A 23,775-nucleotide genomic window follows, 5' to 3' on the forward strand; every position below is an offset into this window, starting at 1 on the left:
ATATTGTTAATTTGGTCTAAATGGATAGAGTTATCCACTGCCACATTTTTAAAATCGTTTTCGCGTTAAGTTAAGGACGACGAGAAAAACAACAGAAGTTTTTTTCTTCAAGTGTTTATTGGTCGTCGCTATAGTGAATCATTTCTCTCGTCACTCATTCTCAATATTAAAACATTCCGGTTTCCGGTTCCGATTCCGGATTCTGGATTCCGTGTTTTAGGGTTGCCCGGTCTAGGGCCCTCGCGTGCTGTTGAGCTGCTCGGAGACTAGTGACCAAAATAAAAACGACGGCTCCGAACAGCAACATAGCAACCAACATAGCAGGAATAATCGTGTATTACGTTTTACTGTTTTCTCCATCTCTAACTGAAAAACACCTGGTGAAGCATAATGCAGATGAATCATTTCAAGTTGCTTTGCCTCGTTTTCGTCGGTTTAAGCTCGTGGATTCCTCGTTGTGTGACACATTACGTCTCCTTTCATACTCCAACATCATTTTGTGAACCCGGAAAAGAAACTTCCACATGTATGGTGAGTTATTTTTTGTTTTTAAGGGGGTAGATGGTTATTATGGATGACTTCTAATTGTCATATCTTGGGCTCCCTTATTGTGTCTAGTATCCTTGGTTTAGTTTTTGGCCATGTTTGTTTAATTTGGAAGTTGCTTTAACTTTTGATAGTAATGACCATATTTGGTAAGTCACGTGACCAGAAGACAAAACTCCTTAACAATTTAGTACACTCCAGAAATCTTTTTCATGCTTTGATATTCCTCGTATTGCAAACATCTATCGTGGTGAAATTTGATCACCTTGAAGTGCAAAATAAAGTGAAAAAAGTTCCTACTAGACGGATTTGGATTTGCGCACGGCATGTAAGGTGCCCAGTGTCCAGCTATGCTGATTGTGTTATTGTATTTTGAAATGTCACAGCAATTACCGGCGAGTTGTGAATGAAAGTCATCACTGGTTCAATAATTTGGCACATTTCAGTTTTTAAAATTCCAATGGACAAATGCAAGTGCTTTATACATATGCTGCAAATAAATCCCCTTTTTATGATGGGCCATTCACATAATCACTTTTTTCATGGCAAAACAACACACGGAACAGTCAATTACAAATTTTTATTTCATTTCAATACCCCAGCACGTATTCAGGCCGAAAACAACAGCTTGAAATAATTTATCATCTGTTTGTAAATGGCATTTACACACTTTAACTGGGGCATGCAATTTAACTTTCTGGTGCTTACTTAACGTAACTTTTACGAGAGTAATTTGACTGGAAAAATTGTAGTATAATTTTTGGAAAACTTGGTCAATAATAATTAACATAATATGAGAGGTGGTTGCATAGGAAGTTAGGTTCCACTGTTCTATATAAAATCAATAACAATACATATACATTTACTTATTGCATAATATTAATAATTACCAACTTAATTCATAATCGCTAACTGATCATTAATTTTGATCAATGATCAGTTGGTATTGACGGGAATTAAAACTACAGTAAAAACCTATTTTAATGATTATACCTAGCGGTACTTTTGTTTTTACAGTCCAAAATTGAGTTGTTTGTCAACCCACTAGACTCTGTGAATACAGTGATACCTTATGAGCATTCAAGGTAAGTTTTAATCATTTCTGTTATTTAATAGAAAAGACAAATGTTTAGAGCTTGTGTTAATTGAAGAATGCTAAAATAATTTACAATAATAAATAAAAAATAGCATCCAAAGATTATCAAAACAAACAACTAAAGGATAATAAGGGGTGTGGGGGGAGGGGAAAAATGTCAAAAAACTTTGAACTGAACAGGAACTCATTGAGCACTAAGCACAGTGACGGCGCATAAAAACTTGACAGTAAACCGCTGACCATGAGTGCACCGGAAATTGCCCTGCAACAGGCCTAGCATGTTCAGTGTATGCCAAAGCATTCATGTATGTAGAATGTGACTACCAGGTCGCCAAAGTACGCTGCCTAATAAATGCCAAGCCATGCCAACGTCATGCTAATGCCACACCAACTACAGAGCAGCTAGCTCCTAGTCGTTAAATAAGTTAAATATTAAGTATATTTTAACCTCATTTAATTTTATTGATAATAATTAGAATTATTGATAAATTATTTATCAGCCTAATTGCGTTTGGCCTTCTCTTGCAGCTTTGATTTCTGTTCCCCTCCCTTAAGCGAATCATCACCTACAGAAAATCTTGGCCAGGTATAGTGAACAAAATCTATGTATATTTTCCACTATAGTGGAAAAAATCTTCATTGGGTGCATTGGCAATTAACATTATCATTTTTTTAAAGATTTCCTAATTGCTTGCAATTGATATAATTAAATTTTGTTTTGTTTGTAGGTTGTGTTAGGGGAAAGGATAAGACCATCTAGCTACAATGTAAGTACATATTACTGACTGTGACATGCACACATGCACCCCGTACCTTGGAACAAGCAACCATCAGTCAACATTTTATTTATTTTTCAAGAGTACCATATGTTGTTCTTGGACAAGCAGCTATCAAATAAATTTATTTTGCTTTCCCCTAGGGAAATTGTTTGCTTGACTTTGTTACCAGTTTAATTAATTTACAGTTTAGTTGTCAGACAACTTGCCTAGGCCCTTGCACATTGGTCAAGTGAGAATGAAAAGTTCCTGGCAGGAAAATCTTCTTGTCCCAGATGACCTGAGATGATACTTTTTTGAACCCTGATCATTTAATAGTCCTGCTTTGCATAAAGATACAGTATTTCACTTTAAAAGCTAGGCAGTGTTGAAAATGGTTTAAAGTGCTGGTGTTAATATTAATCTGGAGGTCCCAGGTGCAAGCCCTCTACCCTGCCACTAGATGGAATTGTTGCTCTCCTCAGTCATGTTTTGTGCTTGTAAACATGCAAATAAACTCTAGCTAGCTCGAAGCCAAGTGCACATTATGACCACTTTAATAATTATTTATGTAATGTTTAATAAATGAGCAGCAGTGTTTTATCAAGTTTCAAACATGAGGCGCAGCCGAGTGTTTTAGACTTGATGAAACACGTACTGCGAATTTATTGAATGGCTTAAAAATCTTTTGATGTAGATTAACTCTTTCTTGCACTAATTTTTAGATTTAGGATTATTTTGGCCTAGAAAATTGGACGTAAAGTTTAGCCGTGTCTTTATCAGATATAAAGACACTCATTAAACATTAATTTCTTTTGTATTTTCTTTATGAATTATTAATGAGTTTTTTAATCACTTTTCATCATTTTTTATGGAGTTAGTGTATTATAAATATGAACTATTACTGTTATGTATATGTTGTGGTTTAATTATATATTTGGTTTAAAATTTTTCAAGCCAGTTTGATTTTTATTTTTCATTGTCTCATATTCATTATAATCTAAGACAAAGGGAAATAAAAATCAAACTGGTTTGAAAAATTTTACACCAAATATAAAATTAAACCACAACATATATATTGAATGCAAATTTTTAATATAATTATACATGCACATTAATTTTAAAACATAATTTAACATTTTTTGCATTAACTGGGATACACTCAACATGCAACACAGATTGTTTCAAGCACCAATGCAACATTTTGTTTGTTTATAACAGATAACATTCAAGAAAGAAGTGAAATGCAAAACTCTTTGTAAAAAAACATACCAAGGTGGTAATAGTAAAGATATGAAAAAGCTGGAATTTTTGAGAAGTGGTATCGCTCTTAATTATCAGAATCACTGGTAAGAAAATCACTAACTTCACCAACATATATGTACTTGTAAATAGTTTTTTCAATAATTTTTTATAGACAATTTATTATATTTATTGTTTTTTTTTTCTTCTTTTCATTGTCTCTGAAAAGCCCCCAATTGGAGAGGTGACAATAAAATTTGTATAGACATAGACATAATTTGTTTAGCCACAAAGAGCTTAGAAGCCGAAGCTCGTTAAAACGCTCTCGTGAAATAAAAAGGTTTAAAAATTACAAAAAAAGGCTGCAGTTAAAAAGGTAAAAATTGTATTGTACCAGTTATTTTCAACTCCTCTGAACATGGTTGTATTAACTGGGTTGGTTCAATTACAGAGTATTGTGGTACCTATACCTGAAGCCAAAAGTAGGAAAGACTTTAAAAATATACCATTATTATACACTAGATTACTGGTATAATTTTTTCTGATTCAATTAACGTGTTTAAACTCCTGTTCACAGTACAGTGAACACACCTGATCCGTTCCACAGTATTACAGTGTACATAGTATTATAAATTACATGTAAAACAATTTTAAACATTTCAGTTTCATTCAAATTGTTAGATACAAATGTATCCCATCTGGTGTATTTCATGGTCATGTTACCAGAGTGAATAAATAAACAAGGTGTGCTGACGAAGGGCTGATGCTCGACATGTCAGCTTTTCCAAATTTGCTACTAAAAGCGTATAGTTGATATTCAACTAAGTTATTAATGAGGTTTTCAGATACATAGTGAGACAGAGGGCTGTTGTTTGGGTCAAGGAAAAGTGTCAGTATTAATGATGTAGTCATAATAATCTAGCAAGTACTCTTCTTTTCACAGGATAATTGACAACATGCCTGTAACATGGTGTTACTTTGTCGTAGATGAAGAAGATAGAGAGTACTGCTCAACTGGATTTCCTATTGGTTGTCACGTGTCTGAAGATGGACAAGAACGCGATGCCTGTGTGACGAGTGTAAGTTTTGCTGATTATTTTGTTCAAACAAGTTTTTTGCTACTTTGATATTTCGTGAGTCACAGTAAATAATCATACATGCATTTGTGCTAATAATCATCACAAAGAAGTATTGTCAGTGGCAATGTTGCAATGACTTTTTTAAAACATTCCTTTTGCTGACAAGCACTCTTTGTATTTGTTTATCTGCAGACCAAATTTAATGAAAGAGGGATGCACTACGTGTTCAATCACGTTGATATTGAAATCAAATACCATGATGGTACAGGAGAAGACTGGGATGGATCTCGTCTGATGTCAGCAAAAGTTACTCCAAGAAGGTATGTTACTCTCAAGTGTGTACATTGAACATGAATGTGGCAATTGTAGCTATATTACCGGGGTAATAGTTATTGTAAGTCATGATTTTAATTAGGCCCAAGTCACACAAGAAGGTAATTAACCAGGCGGGGCCTGGGCCTGGTTCATAATCTGGGTCAGATTTTTTTGTCATAAATCATTCCAGACGCATGCAGCCCAGCCTTGGTCACGGCCACACAGATTTTGATGTTTCGGTTAGCTACCGCTTGTATTACGAACACTCTGTTTTGTCTTCAGTGTTAAATGTATGTTTGTGTCATGCGAGCATTTGACTCTCAGCAGGCACTGAATGTTTACAATGCGAAAAGTGTTTTGACATGCCCAAGCTATTTATAAATGAAAGCATTACCCTCAGGGCCCAGGCGACTCCTTGCGGTCACGCAAGTTTTGATCTTTACTGGCAATCGCTCGCCTGTAGCGTTATAAATAATCATTCACCTATTTTAAAAATATTTACGAATACTCTGCGGTCTGTTTCGTGTGATTTTTTTTTTTTGATGTTATTCAGACGTTTGGCTTGGAGTGAACACTGAATATTCACGTTACACGTTGACATGTCCAAACTATTTAATATTAGTGAAAACTGAAATGGCTCTAGTGTTCTCTTTGGTGTATTTATTTGCAACACACACGTAAAGCCGTCGCATTTGCCAGTTTAGAAAATTCCAACGGGCAAATGTGAGAGCTATATGCGTATGTTGCAAATATATACACCCTTATTCAAGATTCGAAACAGAAAAATAATTTATTAAATTATTTGCAAGTATAAGCAGGAATTTATCCATAAATGTGGAGTAAAGCAAAGATATGCCATTTTATTAGGCCGGAAATCCAGCTCACGCACACTGCGTGACTCACGCAAACCTCAGACTTGTGTGTCACTCAAGTGATTATGCCTTTCTTAAGATTTTTATTGTGCGGCACCATGGCTTTCTCTGCTTTCTAGACAAAGAAGGTGCAACTACCCGGTTGTAAGCTGTTTTAAAGCTTCTTGTTAAATTACTATATTTTTGATCAGTCTAAGGGTTTCAATATCCAAGGTCAGTTAGATCATGGTGCATCAAAGGAATCGGTAAATCCTTGCCCAGAGTAGATTCATTGGTCTTAATGCACCATGATCCGACTGATCGAAGATCAGTCGGATCACATATAAGCAGATCGTGACTTGCTTATATGTGAAAATAACACACCTTTAATAGATAAAATTGGTTGAGGCAAACTTGTTTTGAAAATAATATTTATAAAGTCACACTAGTGAACAAAACATGAGCAGTCCCTGTAGCTTTAATTTATTGGCTGAGATCACCCTGCAGGTCACCATGAATACAATGTAACAATTCAGGATCAGATTGTTAATTGATAGTGCAAGTGTCAGGGAAGATAAGTTTTGTTAAATCAGACAAATTCATTAGAATATGCCCGGGACGTGAAGAGTTTGTCACTCAGTGTGGATGGACTGCATGTTTACTCGCCATGTGTAGCCCTCAATTTGTTTTTTGGCTGATTTGATTTTCACAACTCATTGTAGGCTTTCCCAAGATTTTTTCAGTTTCTCAACTTGTTCTGCATTCTTCTGCATCACCTCTTCTATTTATAAAGGGAAATCCTGGCAGTAATGTCAAGTTTTGTTCTGTTACAGCATTGAACACAAAAGTGAAGGTGACTGTGATGATCCTGATTTACGATTTCGAGCTATGGGAATTCCAATTGACCTCAAAGGCACAGATAAAGTTGAAATCGCCTACTCCTACTCTGTCATGTTTCTTGTAAGTCAATCAAGTAAAATAACAAGGGAAATACTGTGTTTTATGGCCTGTTTCACTGGCTTATGCTGTCTAACTTATAATCAATAGACAATTTATTCAGAAATTAGTCAGACTGTTCATGTATGAACCATTCCATTAACCTCTTTACATGTACATGTTTGTTTTGTTTTAATCTCTTGAAAGATTCACTGCTAGCTGTTTCCAATAAATTCCTTTGAACTAACGAAATTAGGTTGAATTATTGGTTTTAAATTATACTGCGTGCAGCTTTTATTTTAATGGCTAATTTACGAGTAAGTAAATAAATATGATCTTTGTCACACTGATGTTTTGCATTTTTGAAAGATCAACACGTTTTACTTTATAAGTACAATAAGGACGTAGCTTTTACAAATAGCAAATTCAAAGTGTTGGAAAAAAATTCTTTCATTGTACATTGTGGTACAATTTATGGTTGTTCTTTTTCTCTTGGATATGCCTGTATTAACGATAAATAAATGCAGCAAAGCGTTGTCCAGTACTTGTGTACCTATTGTGGAACCTGAAATTGTGTCTGTAACAGAGGTGTCCACTTAGCGGACTTTTCAAATGAAGTGTTTGTATGCTGCAGTCGCTTATGGGAGGTGTTCACAAGTGGAGGTTTGACTGTATTTGAATTAAAAGTTAACATTTTCTTTTAGCCAGAGAAAGATCCCAATCACAAGTGGGCGTCACGTTGGGACTACATTCTTGACTCAATGCCGCATACCAAGGTCCAGTGGTTTAGGTGGGAACAATCTCTCTCTTGCCTGATTTATATGTACAGTACCGCTCAGAAATAAGTGTCCATCGCATACGCACCTTATACAAATATACGCACATACGCATACACATATACACGTATACACATATGCATATATGCGTATACGCATACGCACATACACAGTTATTTGTTATTCATTGCTCTTAGTTTTCTATGTGTTGTATTGTTGGGAGAAATAAAATAAATATCTTTGTAGGGAAAACTTAAAAAGGGCATGTAAAAAAAAATGTCGTTCTCTTTTTAATCTTTACTTGCCTGCTATTATCAAGACCTTTTGGAAATAATAATAATAGTAAAATAATAATAATAATATTTATGATAATAATAATAATAATAGTGATAATAATAATAATATTAATGATGATGATAATAATAATAATAATAATAATAATCATATTAATCATATCTATAACAAAATTCTGGATTTTGATTGGTTCTGCGCACGCCTATTTGACGCGTAATTGGCATGCATTCATGTGGGTGTCCAATTACAGGTATCCAATTTGAGCAACTTCAAATTGGATACCTGTAATTGGACACCTACACCATTCGCGTGTCAATTGAATTTAAATGGATTCTTTCATTCTGTTTTCCCACTGTTTATACAAGCAATTGAATTTACCTTTGACTTTTTCACACAAAAAAGGTCCTCAAAGACTTCCTAACTTGTTATCGATGCGATTGATAAGTATATAATTGGACCACGTGTCATACAATTCAGAGAGTAATCGAGCTCGTAATTTCATATCGGCCTCGCGTGCGCACTCAGTCGATTTTGAAAATACTCACACGATTAGTTCCTGAATTGTGCTCCACTCAGTCTAATTACTAACCAATCACCTTTAAACAATTTGGGTTAATACTAATGGGAGGAGCCCACTAATAGAAGGTTTCCACTAATGGGAAGTGCCTCCTTATGGGAGATGCCTCTTAAAGGGAGATGCCCACTTATGGGTGATACACACTCTGCACCCCTTATGAGAAGTTTTCCCTTTTTTGAGGTCCCTTATAGAGGTGCCCACTTATGCGACATTCCCCACTTACAGGAGGATTCCATTTGTGGGAGTTCCCTACTTTTGAAGGCCGGCTAGGGTGCCCACTCATGTTATGGGAGGTGCCATTCATGGGAGGTTGACACTCATGGGAGGTTCTCACTTATAGGAGGTGCCCTTTATTGGGATCCATGTGTCCACTTATGCCCAGGATATGTCCATTAATGGAAAGTGCCCACTTATGGGAGGTGTCTGCAAAAGTTAAGTTTCTGCATCTCTTTTTCAGTAGTAAAGTTGTGAAACAAATCTCTTTTTAACAAGTTTGCTCAAAACATTTCTGCGAGAATATCAGCCCTGAGAGAATATCAGTCCTCGAAGGTTTTGCACAATGTTTGATCTGTGCTGTCAAGACCTAGAGCTTATACTCTCCCAGTACTGCCCTTGTGCTTGGCTAATAAGATTCATTTTTGTTCATCTTTTAGCATCATGAATTCCTTGGTAGTTTTGCTGTTTTTAACTGGAGGCATGTGCACAAAACTGCACCTCATTCTATGCAAAAACATTACCTCAAGTACTGTTGACCCTGTGGTAAGGCAAATACAAGTTTTATGTGTACCTTAGCTATTTAGCATGTTATATGATTAATGCATTCATGATCAGGGTTGTCACAGGTCGGGAAATAATAAAATTCTTTACACAATCAGGATCAACATCTTTTGTTTTATATAAGTTGTGATAAAATTGTTTTTGTTCGGAGAGAATGCGGTATGGGTCCGTTGTTACAGAACCGCTAACTAACAACTTCTGATGTGTTTTTTTGACGTGGTTTCGCTTTTCTAGATTCAAAAAATACTTTGAGCTTCTTTCACCATGCTCATGCCAGCGGGCTCTTGCGCGTACGATAATTCCTTTTGTTTTCTCTTCGTAGAACAATTTAAGCCTCTCTTTAATTTCATTTAGACGAGATTTGTTTAAATCATTTGGTTCGTTTTCAAACAGCCTGGTTGCTTTATATTCCTGTTGAATTAACTTTTCTTTTTCATTTCTATGTTTGGCTCTTTCTTTAGAGTACTTGATTGTATGCATTCTAATATTGTATTTGACCCAATCCCAAACACAGCGTTTGTCAGACAATTCCTTTTCCCCTTCTGCTATCCATTGAGGTATATTGACATTTAAATAATTTATTCGAAATTTATGTATAATTCTTCATCGTCTTAAAGAGAAGCGTTCATTTTCCACATTCCAGGGCCTTTGACTTCTCCAATTTCACCGACTCGAGGACTAAGCTGATTGCTGCATGATCAGTTTTTTATAGCAGGGATGATATCGGTAGAGTTAACAAAATCACAGAGATTATTTGAAAATAGCCAATAATCCAAACGACATAATATTATAGGTGATTTTTGACTCCATGTATAACTTTTTGTTTGAGGATTTTTAACTCTCTATATATCAACAAGATCTAACTCATTTTGCAAACTTTCTGTACTTATCCGCGACCGACTTTCTTGGTATCATTATTCCGCCTCGTTTATCCAGAATAGGGTTTAAAGGGCAATTGAAGTCTCCACCTAAGATTATGTTTTCCTCAGAATCCAAATTATAAGTTTGAAGCATGGTACATGTAAATAACTTTTTTAAAAATTTGAACGGAGTCTTTGTCTTTGTTTGGTGCATAAATATTCAGAAGTACATAAACCTTATCGTCAACTTGAACTTTTGAAATAATGAAGCGCCCCTGGGAGTCCGGAATAGTAGAAAGCACTGTACAGTTCGCTTTGTTACTTATTAGAATTGCGGTCCCACATGAGTTTGGACTACCATGTGAAAAAATCATTTTGCCGCCCCATTCGCTTTTCCATTGTTTTGTTGTCGATAAAATTGAGTGCGTTTTTATGTAAGAAAATTACATCTGTGTTCTTTCTGCGACACCATTTGAAAATATATAGTGCGCCTCTTTTTGAAATTACTAATGCCCCTTACATTCAAAGAAACTATTTTTAAGCTAGCTGGCATAGTTTAGACATAGGTAAACAGCAATTTCCAATCTATTCAAGGTTTTCCTTCCGAATAATATGAAGGTCAGGAAGACAAAGAACCTTAACAAACACAGTCTTTGCTGGCGTTTTCCATTGAATATGAAATTAAATTTTTTAACTTAAAATTAAGGCTCAACAGTGTGATGTCAAAAAAAAAATACAAATGTGCAACTAATTAAATTATACAAAACGGACGAATACAAACATATACACACACAACCTACCTCCAAGAAAACGTCGTCCATTTATAAGAATTACGTGGGCGATCACAATGTTCCAATACCTGCGTCTCTCTTAAATTAATTTCACGTGCTTGCAAAGTGTAAGAACAAAATGGATTGCCTAATCAAAGAGATTTTTTTCATTCGCAAGCTGCGACCAATCCTTAACGTGCAAACAGACTCTGTTTAGAAACTCTGTTACCTTAGCAACAACTCATATTTACTGTTGAGAATGGCATCTAGATGGTGCCAAAACGTCGACTTTTAACTATAAAAATGATGTAATAAATTATACTATTTATTGCTTAAAAGGATGACTTTTTTGCAATGTATGGCTGGAAGGCACTTCACGGGGATGTGTTCCGTCCTCCACGAATGCACATGTTACTGTCTGCTGTGTTGGGCACTGGTTGCCAGGTCTCTCTCACCATAATTGGAACGTTAGGTAAAGTGCTTTGTGGGACACTTTGCAACAAAATAATTATGTGATACATCATTTGTTCTAGAGACTATTAGAGGGTCGTGACTGTCATGTTGCTGCCAATTTGACGCAATCAAGATATCTTTAATAGGCCATTTGTATAAACCTGTCACGTGACATTGTAATGCTGGGGAACGAAATGTATGTCAGAAATGGAAAGAACGTAATGGAATTAGTAAGACTGCAAATTTTGAGACTACTGATCTGTGTTTATATTTTCCATTTCGAAGTTTTTACATTTGAATTTGTTAATGGTATTTTTGTTAGTATTTTATTATTTTTTATGGACCTCAAAGAAAACCGCTGGTTCTTCCAGCAATTGTGTTGTCCAGTACTCTGTCTACTGTGTGTTACTGTGTCTAAATGTAAGTTTACGTTTATGGCGGCTTGAAAGTTTTAAAAGTTTACAAGATTTGTATGGAAAAAGGCAGGGAAAATGGAAATTTATTTCTTTTTAAATTAATTTTTGCAGTGTTTGCATGTATGGGATTACTGTGCCCTCCAAACCGTGGAGCCTTCTTGACTTTTGCTCTGGTAAGCTTTTATCTACAAACTTACAGTCGTACTTGCCCAATGATGAAATGACCCGCTCGAATAATGTTTTGTGACAATGCTGTGATAATTATAGTTCTTGTGAATGTAAAGCTTTTTCCTTGTTTTAAATCCACTGTATGATAACAAAGCATAACACAAGCTGGCTTGAGTGCTCTCTGAAAATGAAATTAACTTATAACATTTTTAAAAAACAGTGATTATGTTTTCTTCACATTTTAGGTGCTGTTCGTTTGTCTTGGATTTCCATCTGGTTATGTTTCTGCTAGAATGTACAAAAGTATGTGCTACTACAGTGTACCTATATTTATTTTGAGAATGATCTAGTGGTCTTGAAGACTGGAGTTGCCATTTCTTTTATCAACTAACAGACATACAATTGTTAATTTTCTGTCATGTTAAGACCAAACTCAGTAACTTGAGACGAAAAACATTCAAAAGCAGACCAATTTCTTTATAGGTCAGACTTGCAGTTTATGATGTCATTTACAGTTGCTTGCATCTAAAAGTGAACACTCGCCACCGAAACATGATCTGATTGGATATCAAACGTGGCAATATTGTTTTATCATCAAACGTTGAAGTTTATTACAATAACGTCGATGTAGCTTATTAGAATTCTGCGAACCTTGCAAAAATCCATCATTCTCTGAAGAAGACCGCAGAAGGCGATCAAAAATTTAGAGTATCGGTTTTTTAAATTTTGAGATCTGTTTTAAACATTTTTATATTTTAACCTATGACTACAGATCGCTCCAGCAGTTTTAGTTGAAGTTTATGTATCAGTCAAATCGAAGTTTCAACATCCCCCACCCCTCCGGGCAACCCCCCAGGCATTTGAATTTTTGGAAAATTTACATATAAATTTCAACCTCCCTGGGCCAAAAGCCATTTGAATGTCCTACTATAAGCTCATTTTCAGTGATCAAATTGTCCCACCCCCAGGAAAAATAAATAATTAAACAGATAACTGTTATATCTGTTTTATCTCGTAAAATCCTGTCTGCAAAACAGCTTTATAAATAGACTAGCCACACAGTTTTTTTTCTCTATTCTATAATTAATACATAGAAGATAACCAATACATAGAAGATAATCGGTCTCCGCCATGATTATAAACTCACGTTCGTTTACTGGGACATGTATAACCAGAAATCAAGTCTGCGTTCAAATTCTCCACCCCAATGAGAACGGACAAATCAAATCATTAGAAGTGATTTTAGTGAACTTGCAAATGCATATCGACACAGATCAGGAGCAAATGTTCGTTAGAAGTATCCATATCCAATCCTTCTTCCATTTCGAAATCGGAATGTGTTGAAACTTTTGCTTTATTATTTTGGTGTGAAAGTGCCCTTACGGTCTACCAACTGTTTGATGTTGAATCATGTCACCTTTAACATCCAGTGAGATCATGTTTCGATCGGTGGCGAGTATTCACGCTTAGATGCAAGCGACAGTATTTTCCATTGCTTGTATTGAAGCTATGTTAGTAAGTCTGACTAGAAGTCAGAATAAGCAAGCTGTTAGTAGCTACGTAATGTATTCTATTTCAGTGGTATTTTCTGGACTAACTCGATCATTTTCTTTTTAATTTTTAGTGTTTGGTGGTGAGTTCTGGAAATCTAATGTACGGTTGACAGCATTTCTCATTCCTGGGTGGGTTTCAGTGTCCATGCCTTACTTACATTCCAATGTTACAAGTGATAAAAACATAATTTACTTTGCTTTTATCATTTGTCAACATCCCCACCCCAATTTTTTTCAACCATCCAAGGGGGATTCCGATATGTCTAAATTTGATGCCTGGTGTCGACCTTTTTGTGATTAAAATTCGTGTCTTTATAACTTTTGGTTCGATGGACATAAAGGGCTGACATCCGAAATGCCCACTTTCCAAATTCAATGCGGCAGTTAATTTTATTAGGTACCTTTGTCAACTTCTAATTGATTATTACGTGTAGCTAAGTGTCTCACTTGCCTATTGAGCAATGAAGCACTTCAGACAACATTTTCCTTACAAACTTATCGCTTTGTCCATCCATACCAAACAACGTACGCAAGTGACAAGTTATCAAAAAATTCTGAACCCCTCCCCAAACTAAAATCGCCAATTAAATACCTAAAATCTTCTGCAAGCTGCTACCGAGTAGCCCCCAAGACGCTAACCCCCTTCTCTTGGGTTGATATGAGCTAATCCTAAAAGAATAACTGCTAGGCCTCGCAAAAGAATAATAAGAATAAGAATAACAATATTTTATTAGGAAGCTCAATCACTAAAAGTGGTTTACATAGAGGTCCTAACACTAAATATATATTATATAATGATACAATTATATAGTAGTAAATTGAAATTGAAATAGAATATCACTGTAATAGGCTGATGCTTACGTTCATCTAATTTAAGGTTGACTTTTGGCATGTTCCTGATTTTAAATCTTGTTTTGTGGAGCAAACATTCATCAGCTGCAGTTCCAGCTGCAACACTGGCCGCCCTTCTGGCCATGTGGTAAGTAATAATAATAATAATAATAATAATAATAATAATAATAATAATAATAATAATAATAATAATAATAATAATAATAGTATTAATAATAACTGTATTCGTTCCTAATACATTTCCAATAAAACCAATCAAAGTTGTCAAAATACATTATAATAATATATTAATTAGGTTCGGCACATGAAAAGTACGGCGTCTGAATCAAAGCCGTTCCAAAGGCGTTCCACAGGCGAAATTCTCGGCCAAGCCAGGCGGGAAAAACGGGTGAGCCGTTCCCAATTGAAATAGGGGTGAAAGAATTATACCTCCGCTTCAGCAAACTTAAGTTTCTGAACTACGTTGCGAAGTTCACGTTGGAATTTCGAACTTCGCTGCGAAGTTCGAAACTTGATTTGCAACTACGTAATCAAATTGTTAAGTTCGTCGCCAACTTCGGAAATTCCGAACAAACTTCGGAACCCGTGCGTCAAAAGTTATGTGAAACCCTCTGTAACATTTCATTTTCATTTTGAATAATTTAGTAGAAATATTAAATTTTTTTCTGACTTGAGAAAATAGTGAAATAAAAAAGATGGCGAATTTGATGAGGTATATGACGTCATAACCAACAAATAACTGTCTCATCTTGAAGAGCAAGCCCAGTTCTTCCTACTAAATGCTACATACTTTTGATGTGTCTTATTAAAAAAAACCCAAAGGGAGCAGTAGTGGCGGTACGAGTTGCCTGTTTTTAAGAAAATAGTGTTGTGAGCCCAATAATCTGTACAGAACAAAGAAGAATGGCCTACCCATTGATGAAACTTAGTGGGATGAAACAGTTTGATGTTCCACGTGGAGTATGGAGACCCGAACATGGCAAAAAAAGAACTTCTGGTTGATGGACGATCTGGAAACTATTTTCACATACTGGCAGCTCCGTTGCACATGAACACGCCACGATTAATATAACACTGAGACCTGTTGTAAATTTCCGTGTTAACGTTTTATAGGCACGCAATGCGTGTGGGGGATAGCTATAATGTTTTTAATTCCACTTGTTTTTGTCAACAGGTTTGGTATTTCGTTTCCTCTTACTTTCTTTGGGGCTTATCTTGGGCACAAAAAGAAGGTTTAGTTTCTACGTTTATGATAACTTATGGCTTACTAGTTGTAATAATATGCCATATTTACAAACTTTTTTTCTAGACAATAATACTGTCCATGTGCTACTTAAAAGTTAACTATTGTTATCATTATTTTCTGCATCCAAACCCTTCAGCTCTTGTTTGGCGACTGTAAATGGTGCAAGCATATTGACACGCTGAAAGTACGAACATGCCTGCACGTCTGCATGCTGTACAGCCTTATAATCATAAGTGATGAACTGACTGATCCAGAAATAGGCTTATACAGCATTCTGTAAACAATCTTAGTTTTAATAGTCTTAAACGTGTTTTTTGTAGGCCATTGAAAATCCAGGCGAAATCAACAAAATACCCAGGCCTATTCCCAAAAAGGTACCGTGCAATGTTGTGACAGTTGTTTTTAACTACTTGGTCATAATTCCAAACTATGCATATAAGTTTAATGTAATCGGTAAAACACTTAACCATTCACTTTTGCATACTTTGTTTGAGTGTAGTGGAGTGGAGCATATTTTTATAGTTGTTTTATAAAAGTTTGCGGAAGGTGCAGTGGCCTAGCGGTTAGTGTGCATGGACCTGGATCGAGCGGTCAGTGTTCAAGCTTTGGCAAGAGTCGTATTGTAGTGTTCTTGGGCAATACTCTTACAATGCCTTTCTTCAATTGGGTACTGGTGAAGTAGTTTGGGTAACCCTGCAATGGACTAGCATCTCATGCGGGAGGAAATATATCTTGTTAGGCTTTTTAGTGTGTAGCATTGTTGTATATATTTACGAGCCTTGCAGTATTTTGGGGAGGCGGGCCCAAAGGACGAGTCAAAATACACTGGCAAGTGAAAATGTTCAGCAATAATACACACTAAAATGTCTAATAAGAGATTTATTTTCCAACTTTTTTTTCGCCAAATGCTGACTGCACCGTTTTTGAATTATTTCATGATTAAAAAACGGTGCAAAGTCAACATTTGGTGAAATAAATCATGAATCATTCATGCGGTCAAAAGGACCGGTCTCGTGCAGTACAAATATTGTTTTAACCAGCCTTGTGGAGTACAAAAATGGCGCTTAAAAATAAAATCTAAAAGAAAATCACTTTATTTTTAAAAGTGTTCGAGTATTTAGAACTGTTGTGCAAATTGAGAACACTGTAAATAAACAAACTAAATGTTGCAAATTGGACAGAAACTTGTAAAAATTCCAACTGGCAGGAGAATGACCAGTTGGCTATTTTCAAAGAGTAGAGGAGTTGAATTCGGGACTACCGAACACAAATTCATCTAATGGCAGGGAGGAAGATTTGAACCCGGGGCGTCCTAATACAAGTCCAGCACCCTAACCACTAAGCCACGATTTCTCCTATGGCAAACAGGGAACTGGTAGTCTGATGCCTGGAGATAAGAGGCAGCCTTATGGGCCACTAGAAAACAAGATCGAGCAGTCGGAAACTGGCAAACCTACAATTTTAGGTGTTTTAAGTTAAAAGTCAAAAGTAATGTTCTCTTTTAAGGGCCATGGGCATGCGTCTGTGGTCTACCAGCAAATATTCAATAATGGGTGGAGACCAATCAGATTCACAGGTTTTTTGAAGAACATGATCAAAGTCTACTATAATAAAACATTCATTTTATTCTATTTAACCTTTATGCTGTGTAAATCACTTCTGACGTCACATGATTTAGCTGAATGATGTGATTTACTTATGTTTGCATATAATTTTCATTCTAGGACATCCGGACGAACATTTGGAGAGCCACTGCAATATTTTTCTGCGCATTTGTGACATTTGGCTGCATTTTCAGTCAGTTGTTTTTCATCTTGAATAGTCTATGGTATGTAAAAGCACCAAACATTATTATAACGTAGAATCAAGGAATTTTAAAAAACTTTTTCTCTACTGAGACGAGAAGAGGTTTAAAGGATTTCTTTAACTCTGACAATCTAGTTTGTCATTGGATCATAAGTGGAATCGGACGGTTTTTCAAATTACGACTCTGACCACACTCGGACGCTACTGAAAATCAGGCTTTTCTAAAGTACAATTCAAAACAAGGAACAAGGACGGTTGAGGTTGACGGAGGGCAGGCTTGAAAAATTTATTTGACGATGCAGCGACTGTGTCACAGCTACTTTATTTTATAGATAAAGCCCACTAGCTTATTGTATCACTAAGTATGAAGATCTGTCAAGGACTCCCAAATAATTTGGTACCCCTTCGGTACTTAAATCATTAACTAATTCCCACGACATGAATATTTTTTTATGTTGAACGTTTTTTATACACTTTGAATGTAAGTTTTAGTCAAAAGAGTAGAAGCCCGATTTCTTGAACCCTCGGTTTCTCGAACCAATTTTCGCTCCCTTGAACAGTACTTCTCTGTAATTTTACCCCCAAACTTTCGAACCTCCCGATTTCTCGAAGCAATTTTCGTTTGCCCCTGAAGGTTTGAGAAATTGGGATATATTCTACTATATTTCTGTTTTACAGGGGAACGCCACTTTACAGACACCCGATAATATGGACCCCGGCTTATTACGGACAGTTTTGTTTGTCCCAACAAAAAGCTATACGTGTTCTCTTGTATTAACCTATTTAATACGGACACCGACGGACAACGGACACTTCTGTGACCCAAGTGAAATGCTCTCATGCAAAGTTAACCTCACTTTACGGACACTTTTCGGTCCCTGCTTATCTTTGCACCGTACATAATTATTTGTAACAATTGTGTGCTAATTGCACCCTGTTAGAAAATGAAAACTTTTTACAGGTTTATACTTTTTTATTAGTAGCACCGTCATAATTACGTGTCATGCTTGACATTTGACTCATTGAGTTAGCGTAAGGTTTCTTCAGTATGAACTAAAGATAATTAAGGCATTAGCTATCGTTCTGTTGCTTTTAAATTGTCTTTGAATCTATAAAATATGTGTCAGTGACTTTTATTCTCACGACCCGCTTAATACAGACACCACTTTTGCGTGTCCCTTTGGTGTCCATATTAACGGAGTTCCAATGTACTTATACTGTTAAGCTTCTTCATGCAAAGACATTTCTACTTAAAGTCGTCCGTAAAGGTAAATGTAATAGTTTTAGGTCTGGATTAATTATATTCTAATGTGTGGGGTGGGATAACAAAGATCCTGGTCTATTTTTTTGGAAACAATTTGAAACGTTAAAAGATAAAAAAAATTGTTCGTGGTTAGTGACACTGATTGTAATATTGTTTCCATCTCACCCAGGAGTCATCAGGTGTTCTATATGTTTGGCTTCCTGTTTGTTGCGGTCTTACTTTTGCTGGTGTCTGTGATAGTGACATCTGTGATTTTATGCCACAATAGTCTTCGATATGAGGTACGGAAACGGAAAGAAAAGAAGTCAGGATAGTTTTCTTTATGTCTTCGAGTATTTACATTATGACCTCAGATAAAATGAACGTGCACTGATACAACAAACAAACTTCACAAATGCAAAAACTGTGAAGTTAGAACCACCTTGTACATATAAGGTTTATTCAATCAAACACTCCACCATCTAATTCCATGATCCAAGAATTCTTTCTGCAAGTAGTTCGCCGCAACACCGTAACAATTGACAGTGATGACAATTGGAATCTCCTTCTGTACAAAGAAGCTTGCCACATCAAGTGTCTTGCACCATCGCTGAACAATACAATGGCATCAAAGCCAGCAGAGAACTGTGCCTTTTCTCTTGGTTACCTTTTTGTTTCTTTCTTTTTCTCATGTGCATGTTTATGCTAATAACCAACCTTTTTAACCTTGCGCTTTGTATGTTATGTTGAAGATGGTATAGAGTAGTACCGAAATAAAACGTCATAAGTTCCGCTTGTATTTGTTGTCTATATAGCTAGGCATAATGCATCTAATCGGATTGACTTTTAACCTATATTTACTGAAATTATCAGCGGGTTATGGAATATAATAAACAGTACCACGTGAAAGTACTGCTCAAAAGCTTTTATTTAAATGGTCACATACTATAGTTTAAGACACCAACTGTAAAGTTAAAATCACCTTGTACCGCTTAATAAGAAGTGTTACATCAAATACTGCTTAATAGCTTTTATTTGAATGGCCCCAAAGTATGGTTTCATCGACAGACTGACTCGATAGTTAGAACCACCATAGCTTGTACAGCATATATGTAATAAACAGTGTACCATATGGAAGTACTTCTAAGTAATTCATTTGTTTGGTTTCACACTAAGGTTGTACCACAGACCAACAAGTGGATACAATTTTTCCAGTAATTTACTATGGTTGTAAGGAATACATTGGTATCAAACTCTGCAATTTATAAATATGGCTTAGTTTCTGTTTTTTATTTGGAATCAGGATTATCGCTGGTGGTGGTCGTCTTTTGTGCCAGGAGGCATTGTGGCGTTGTATTTCTTCTTGTACTCTATTCATTTCTTTGTCACCAAGTTGACGATCACTGGAACAGCCTCAACCTTCTTGTACTTTGGCTACACTCTTATCATGGTGCTGATATTCTTCCTTTTCACAGGTGAGTCTTATGTATTTTACGTATGTTCTAGTTCGTCGATCGTCAACATTTCCTTTCCCCCAGCTGGGCAAAAATGGGCCTTAAGTACGTAGATCTTAGTCCGTCTTAATGCTTCTCAGTCTTGTTTCCGTTTGGTTGATTGTTATTTACTGATCTACCTTATTGGTAGCATATTATTTTAAAAGTCAAATGAACAGAAATTTCAAAATGCCATTTTAACCAACAAAACGCTAAAACTATCCATTATTGAGTAAAATTAAGAAAAGGTTTTGCTTTCCAAACCTTAAAGCGTGAATAACAGCAAAAAATACGAAGATTTCCGAAGGCTTCACAAAAACGTTTTTGAATGACTGAGCACTGAAATGGAAGGAATGGAACGAGTTTTTGACGTCATAATTGGTGTTTATCAAGACAACCGCAGACCAATTCCACAGACCGCACCGACGGCAACGTTAACGACAACGTCTGGTGGAAAATGAATTTATATTTTACTTGAGAATCTCGCAACTTTCAAGACATATTCTGCTTATTTATTGGTATAAGAACTAGCTCCCGCTGAAAATTCAAAGAGAGCGTTTAACCTCAAATAGAAAAACAAAATATTAGCCGTCGTGGCTGACGTTTCCAACATACGCAGAATTTCGTCATTTCACGTTGTTGTTCGGCAGAGAACGGCTTTGAGTGTACTAAGATTTAAAACGCGCGTGCATAGTTAACGCACGTGCAGATAATTCTGCTCATTGGCTGCGGTCACATCTACGACGTAACTAAAGTTTAACTATAGTTAGTCTCAATTACGTGACGTCATACCTAACTGTAGTTAGTAATTTCTGTCGTCTTTGCGGTCACACCAATGCAGTTAACTATAGTTAGTTCTGATTAGGTTGCGAATAATTTGGTATTTAAATTAGTTCATGACAGCCCTTGTTGTTGACCTGTGTCCAATAGACCATTTTACAGTTGTCTGCTCAGTGACCTGGCCTTTCAATGGAAGTGAGGCTGGAGATGACCTTGTTTTGATACAGACCTCACTGCTTTTGTTGTGTAAATCATGTTGTTCTGATGCTAACTAGTTTGCATTTACATGATAAAGCAGAAAGGTTTGTATCAATGCAAGGTCACCTCCAGCCTCACTACCATTCAAAGGCCAGGTCACTTGGCAGGCAACTGTAAAATGGACTATTGTTCCTCTATTTTTTCTATTGCACGGCATTTCGGCGTTGAAGAAAATAAAATGAAGTAAGGATGCTAGAAACTGGAGAATTCAAGCTTTATTTTTGCTAACATTGATGATATGTATTTTTTTGGCATGTTGTTTTTCTTGTTTTCCTTCCCTTGACGCTTTGTTTTGCATATTTATGTTCATCTCGCACGTGCGAAAAGAATTGTCGCATTCTGATTGGCTTTTCGTTTGTAAACTTAAGACTAACCCATGAACCTTGCTTGGGTATAACTATAGTTAGTGTTTATTTTTTCGGATCAGCGAGGCGTAAATTTTCTAATTATAGTTAGGGCGAACAGAGAAGCGATCACATTACCGAAATAGCTAACTATAGTTAACGCCGTCCTAACTATAGTTAGCAGTCTAGATGTGACCACAGCCATTAACGTAAAATGCTAATGAGAAGAACAATAGAGATTCCTGATTTGTTTTCATACCAGCGTGCATTCTACCTGTCTCACATGATTATGCAGAACGACAGCAAACAAAACTTAAAGCTTTTTTTGAGCTTTAGCTATTTTACAAAAAAAAATGCGCGTCTCTGAACAACAACCAACAGTCAATCAACTGAAAAAGGGCCGAACAGAACGAAATAACTGCTCGAAATATCACTAAAAACATTTATTTAAATTCTAACGTGCGGTCTGCGGAATCGGTCTGCGGTCGTCTTCAAAAACACCAATTACGACGTCACAAGTTTTTAATTTCCGACAATTTTCCGAGCACTCTACGATAATGAAGGCCTAAAGAAACACTTTTCAACTTGCTATATCTCTGCGATGCAATGTCCGATTACTTTGAAACTTCGGGATATGTTTATTTGGCTCTTAATAAACACATGGGCAAAAAATAGAAAAAAAATCGAAATTTCTGTTCATTTGACCTTTAAACTTTCTTTTATTATGGAAGTAATTTTTTACAATGTAACATTGTTGCGCGACAAATTGCAAAAGATTTTGCCCGTATTACTTAATAAATGGTAGTCAGTAAAGAGATTTAAAGAAAGTTTTGTTTGTATGGCTCACTCGAGGCTTGCTGTCTTGTGCGGCCAATTTACAATGCCTTTAACAACCACGAATCTCCTCTGTTGCTTTTTAGGTACTGTGGGATTCTTCACCTGTTTCTTTTACATTAGGAGAATCTACAGTAGCATCAGCTCTCCTGAACAGCCTGCCACGACCTGAATGGTGCAACATCTCACTATCCATAATTTGTCAGTCGTTCTCTCGGGTCTCGTTCAGTGCTCCTCGAGTAAAGAAGGACGTGAAGGCCTAAAATCAAGTGCTGTTGGAGCTAGCCCTGGGTATTCCTGTATATTCAAGGGGTGTTGACTGAAATTTGGTGTTTTTTAGGCTAACTTTTCAGTATTAGTGAGATTTAAGTTAGATAAACTGTTTATTTTATTATCGTTACAGTTGTAGCTTGCTTATTTTTTAATTCTTTTAAATCAATTTTGGAGATTTTCTGACATTTTTAGAAATTTAAAAATCCAAGATGGCTGACTTTTTTAAATCGATGAAGTCATTTTGGCGTGAAATGACGTCATAACTGGCACGTTATTGCCACGTTATTACACACCTTGTAAGTTGAAAACCTTTGTCTCCCCCTCTCCCACCAGGCTAAGGCACGGAAGAAAAGACCGAGATCGGGCTAAATGAGGCTTAACCAATATTGTACTAATGTGAGGGAGAGCGGGAATATCACTGAACAAAACGTTTGTTAGTGAGCAGCATAATGGCTCTACACGTGCGTCCTGCTTAATCGTGATTTCTAAGCAGTCCTCTACAAACACAAATTAACGTGAAATATCCGAGTTCAACGTCATGCGGAACGCTTACCACGACATTGAATTTCCATCTCTTTTTTAATTGTCTTGCACGTTACATGTTTATATATAAAATTTAAGTTTATAGTTCATAGTTTATAACTTAAAAAAGCTATCGGTATACTGCTAACGGTAAGAGGAAAAGAAAGAAATCCTCTTTAGTGGCTTTTAAAGCTAATATAAGCAGCAATCAATACATTTATTGCATATTTAATAACTGAAATGGAAGATACATTTTTACACAGTCACTTTTTACAGATAGCTATAGATTGTTTTAGTTTGACATAGCAAAAGGTACGAAAGTTAAAATTAACAATATCATCAAGCGAATTTTAATAGTAATTACCTAATATTTGTTTTACAAAACGGCTAGCCAAATGCATGAAATGCATTCTAATAAAAGGGAAGGGTTTGCTGCTAAGAAGAAGAATAAAATTGATAATGCTGTATTATGTCAGTAATTGTGTACAAATAAATAGAACATGTAAGACAATTGTAATAAGAATTTTGTTATCTCTAAGCCCAGTAAAATGGATGTGATGTAACCTTTGTACTGGTGATTCAATGGCAGCAAAAGGCATCACAGCGAAAATGATGTTTCCGAAGGGAGTCTGAACTTGATTAAAATTCGGAATCCTTGAA

At 36.0% G+C, this 23,775-nt stretch overlaps 1 protein-coding gene across 1 annotated transcript; it reads left to right on the forward strand.

Annotated features, from left to right (window-relative positions):
- The first annotated feature begins 288 nt into the window (after window positions 1-288).
- LOC144662116 (transmembrane 9 superfamily member 2-like) lies at window positions 289-23,775 on the forward strand. The gene is made up of 21 exons (XM_078522857.1): window positions 289-531; window positions 1,564-1,631; window positions 2,171-2,228; window positions 2,371-2,409; window positions 3,619-3,746; window positions 4,583-4,718; window positions 4,911-5,038; window positions 6,718-6,844; window positions 7,525-7,610; window positions 9,121-9,226; window positions 11,214-11,346; window positions 11,855-11,916; window positions 12,157-12,214; window positions 13,536-13,593; window positions 14,342-14,443; window positions 15,491-15,548; window positions 15,883-15,936; window positions 17,287-17,390; window positions 18,802-18,913; window positions 19,915-20,086; window positions 22,407-23,775. Exons 1-21 carry the CDS (start codon window positions 391-393, stop codon window positions 22,490-22,492), a joined length of 2,016 nt encoding a protein of 671 aa, XP_078378983.1. The 5' UTR covers window positions 289-390; the 3' UTR covers window positions 22,493-23,775.

Source organism: Oculina patagonica, chromosome 8, assembly GCF_052425735.1.
Source record: "Oculina patagonica isolate OP01 chromosome 8, crgOcupat, whole genome shotgun sequence".
NCBI lineage: Eukaryota > Metazoa > Cnidaria > Anthozoa > Scleractinia > Oculinidae > Oculina > Oculina patagonica.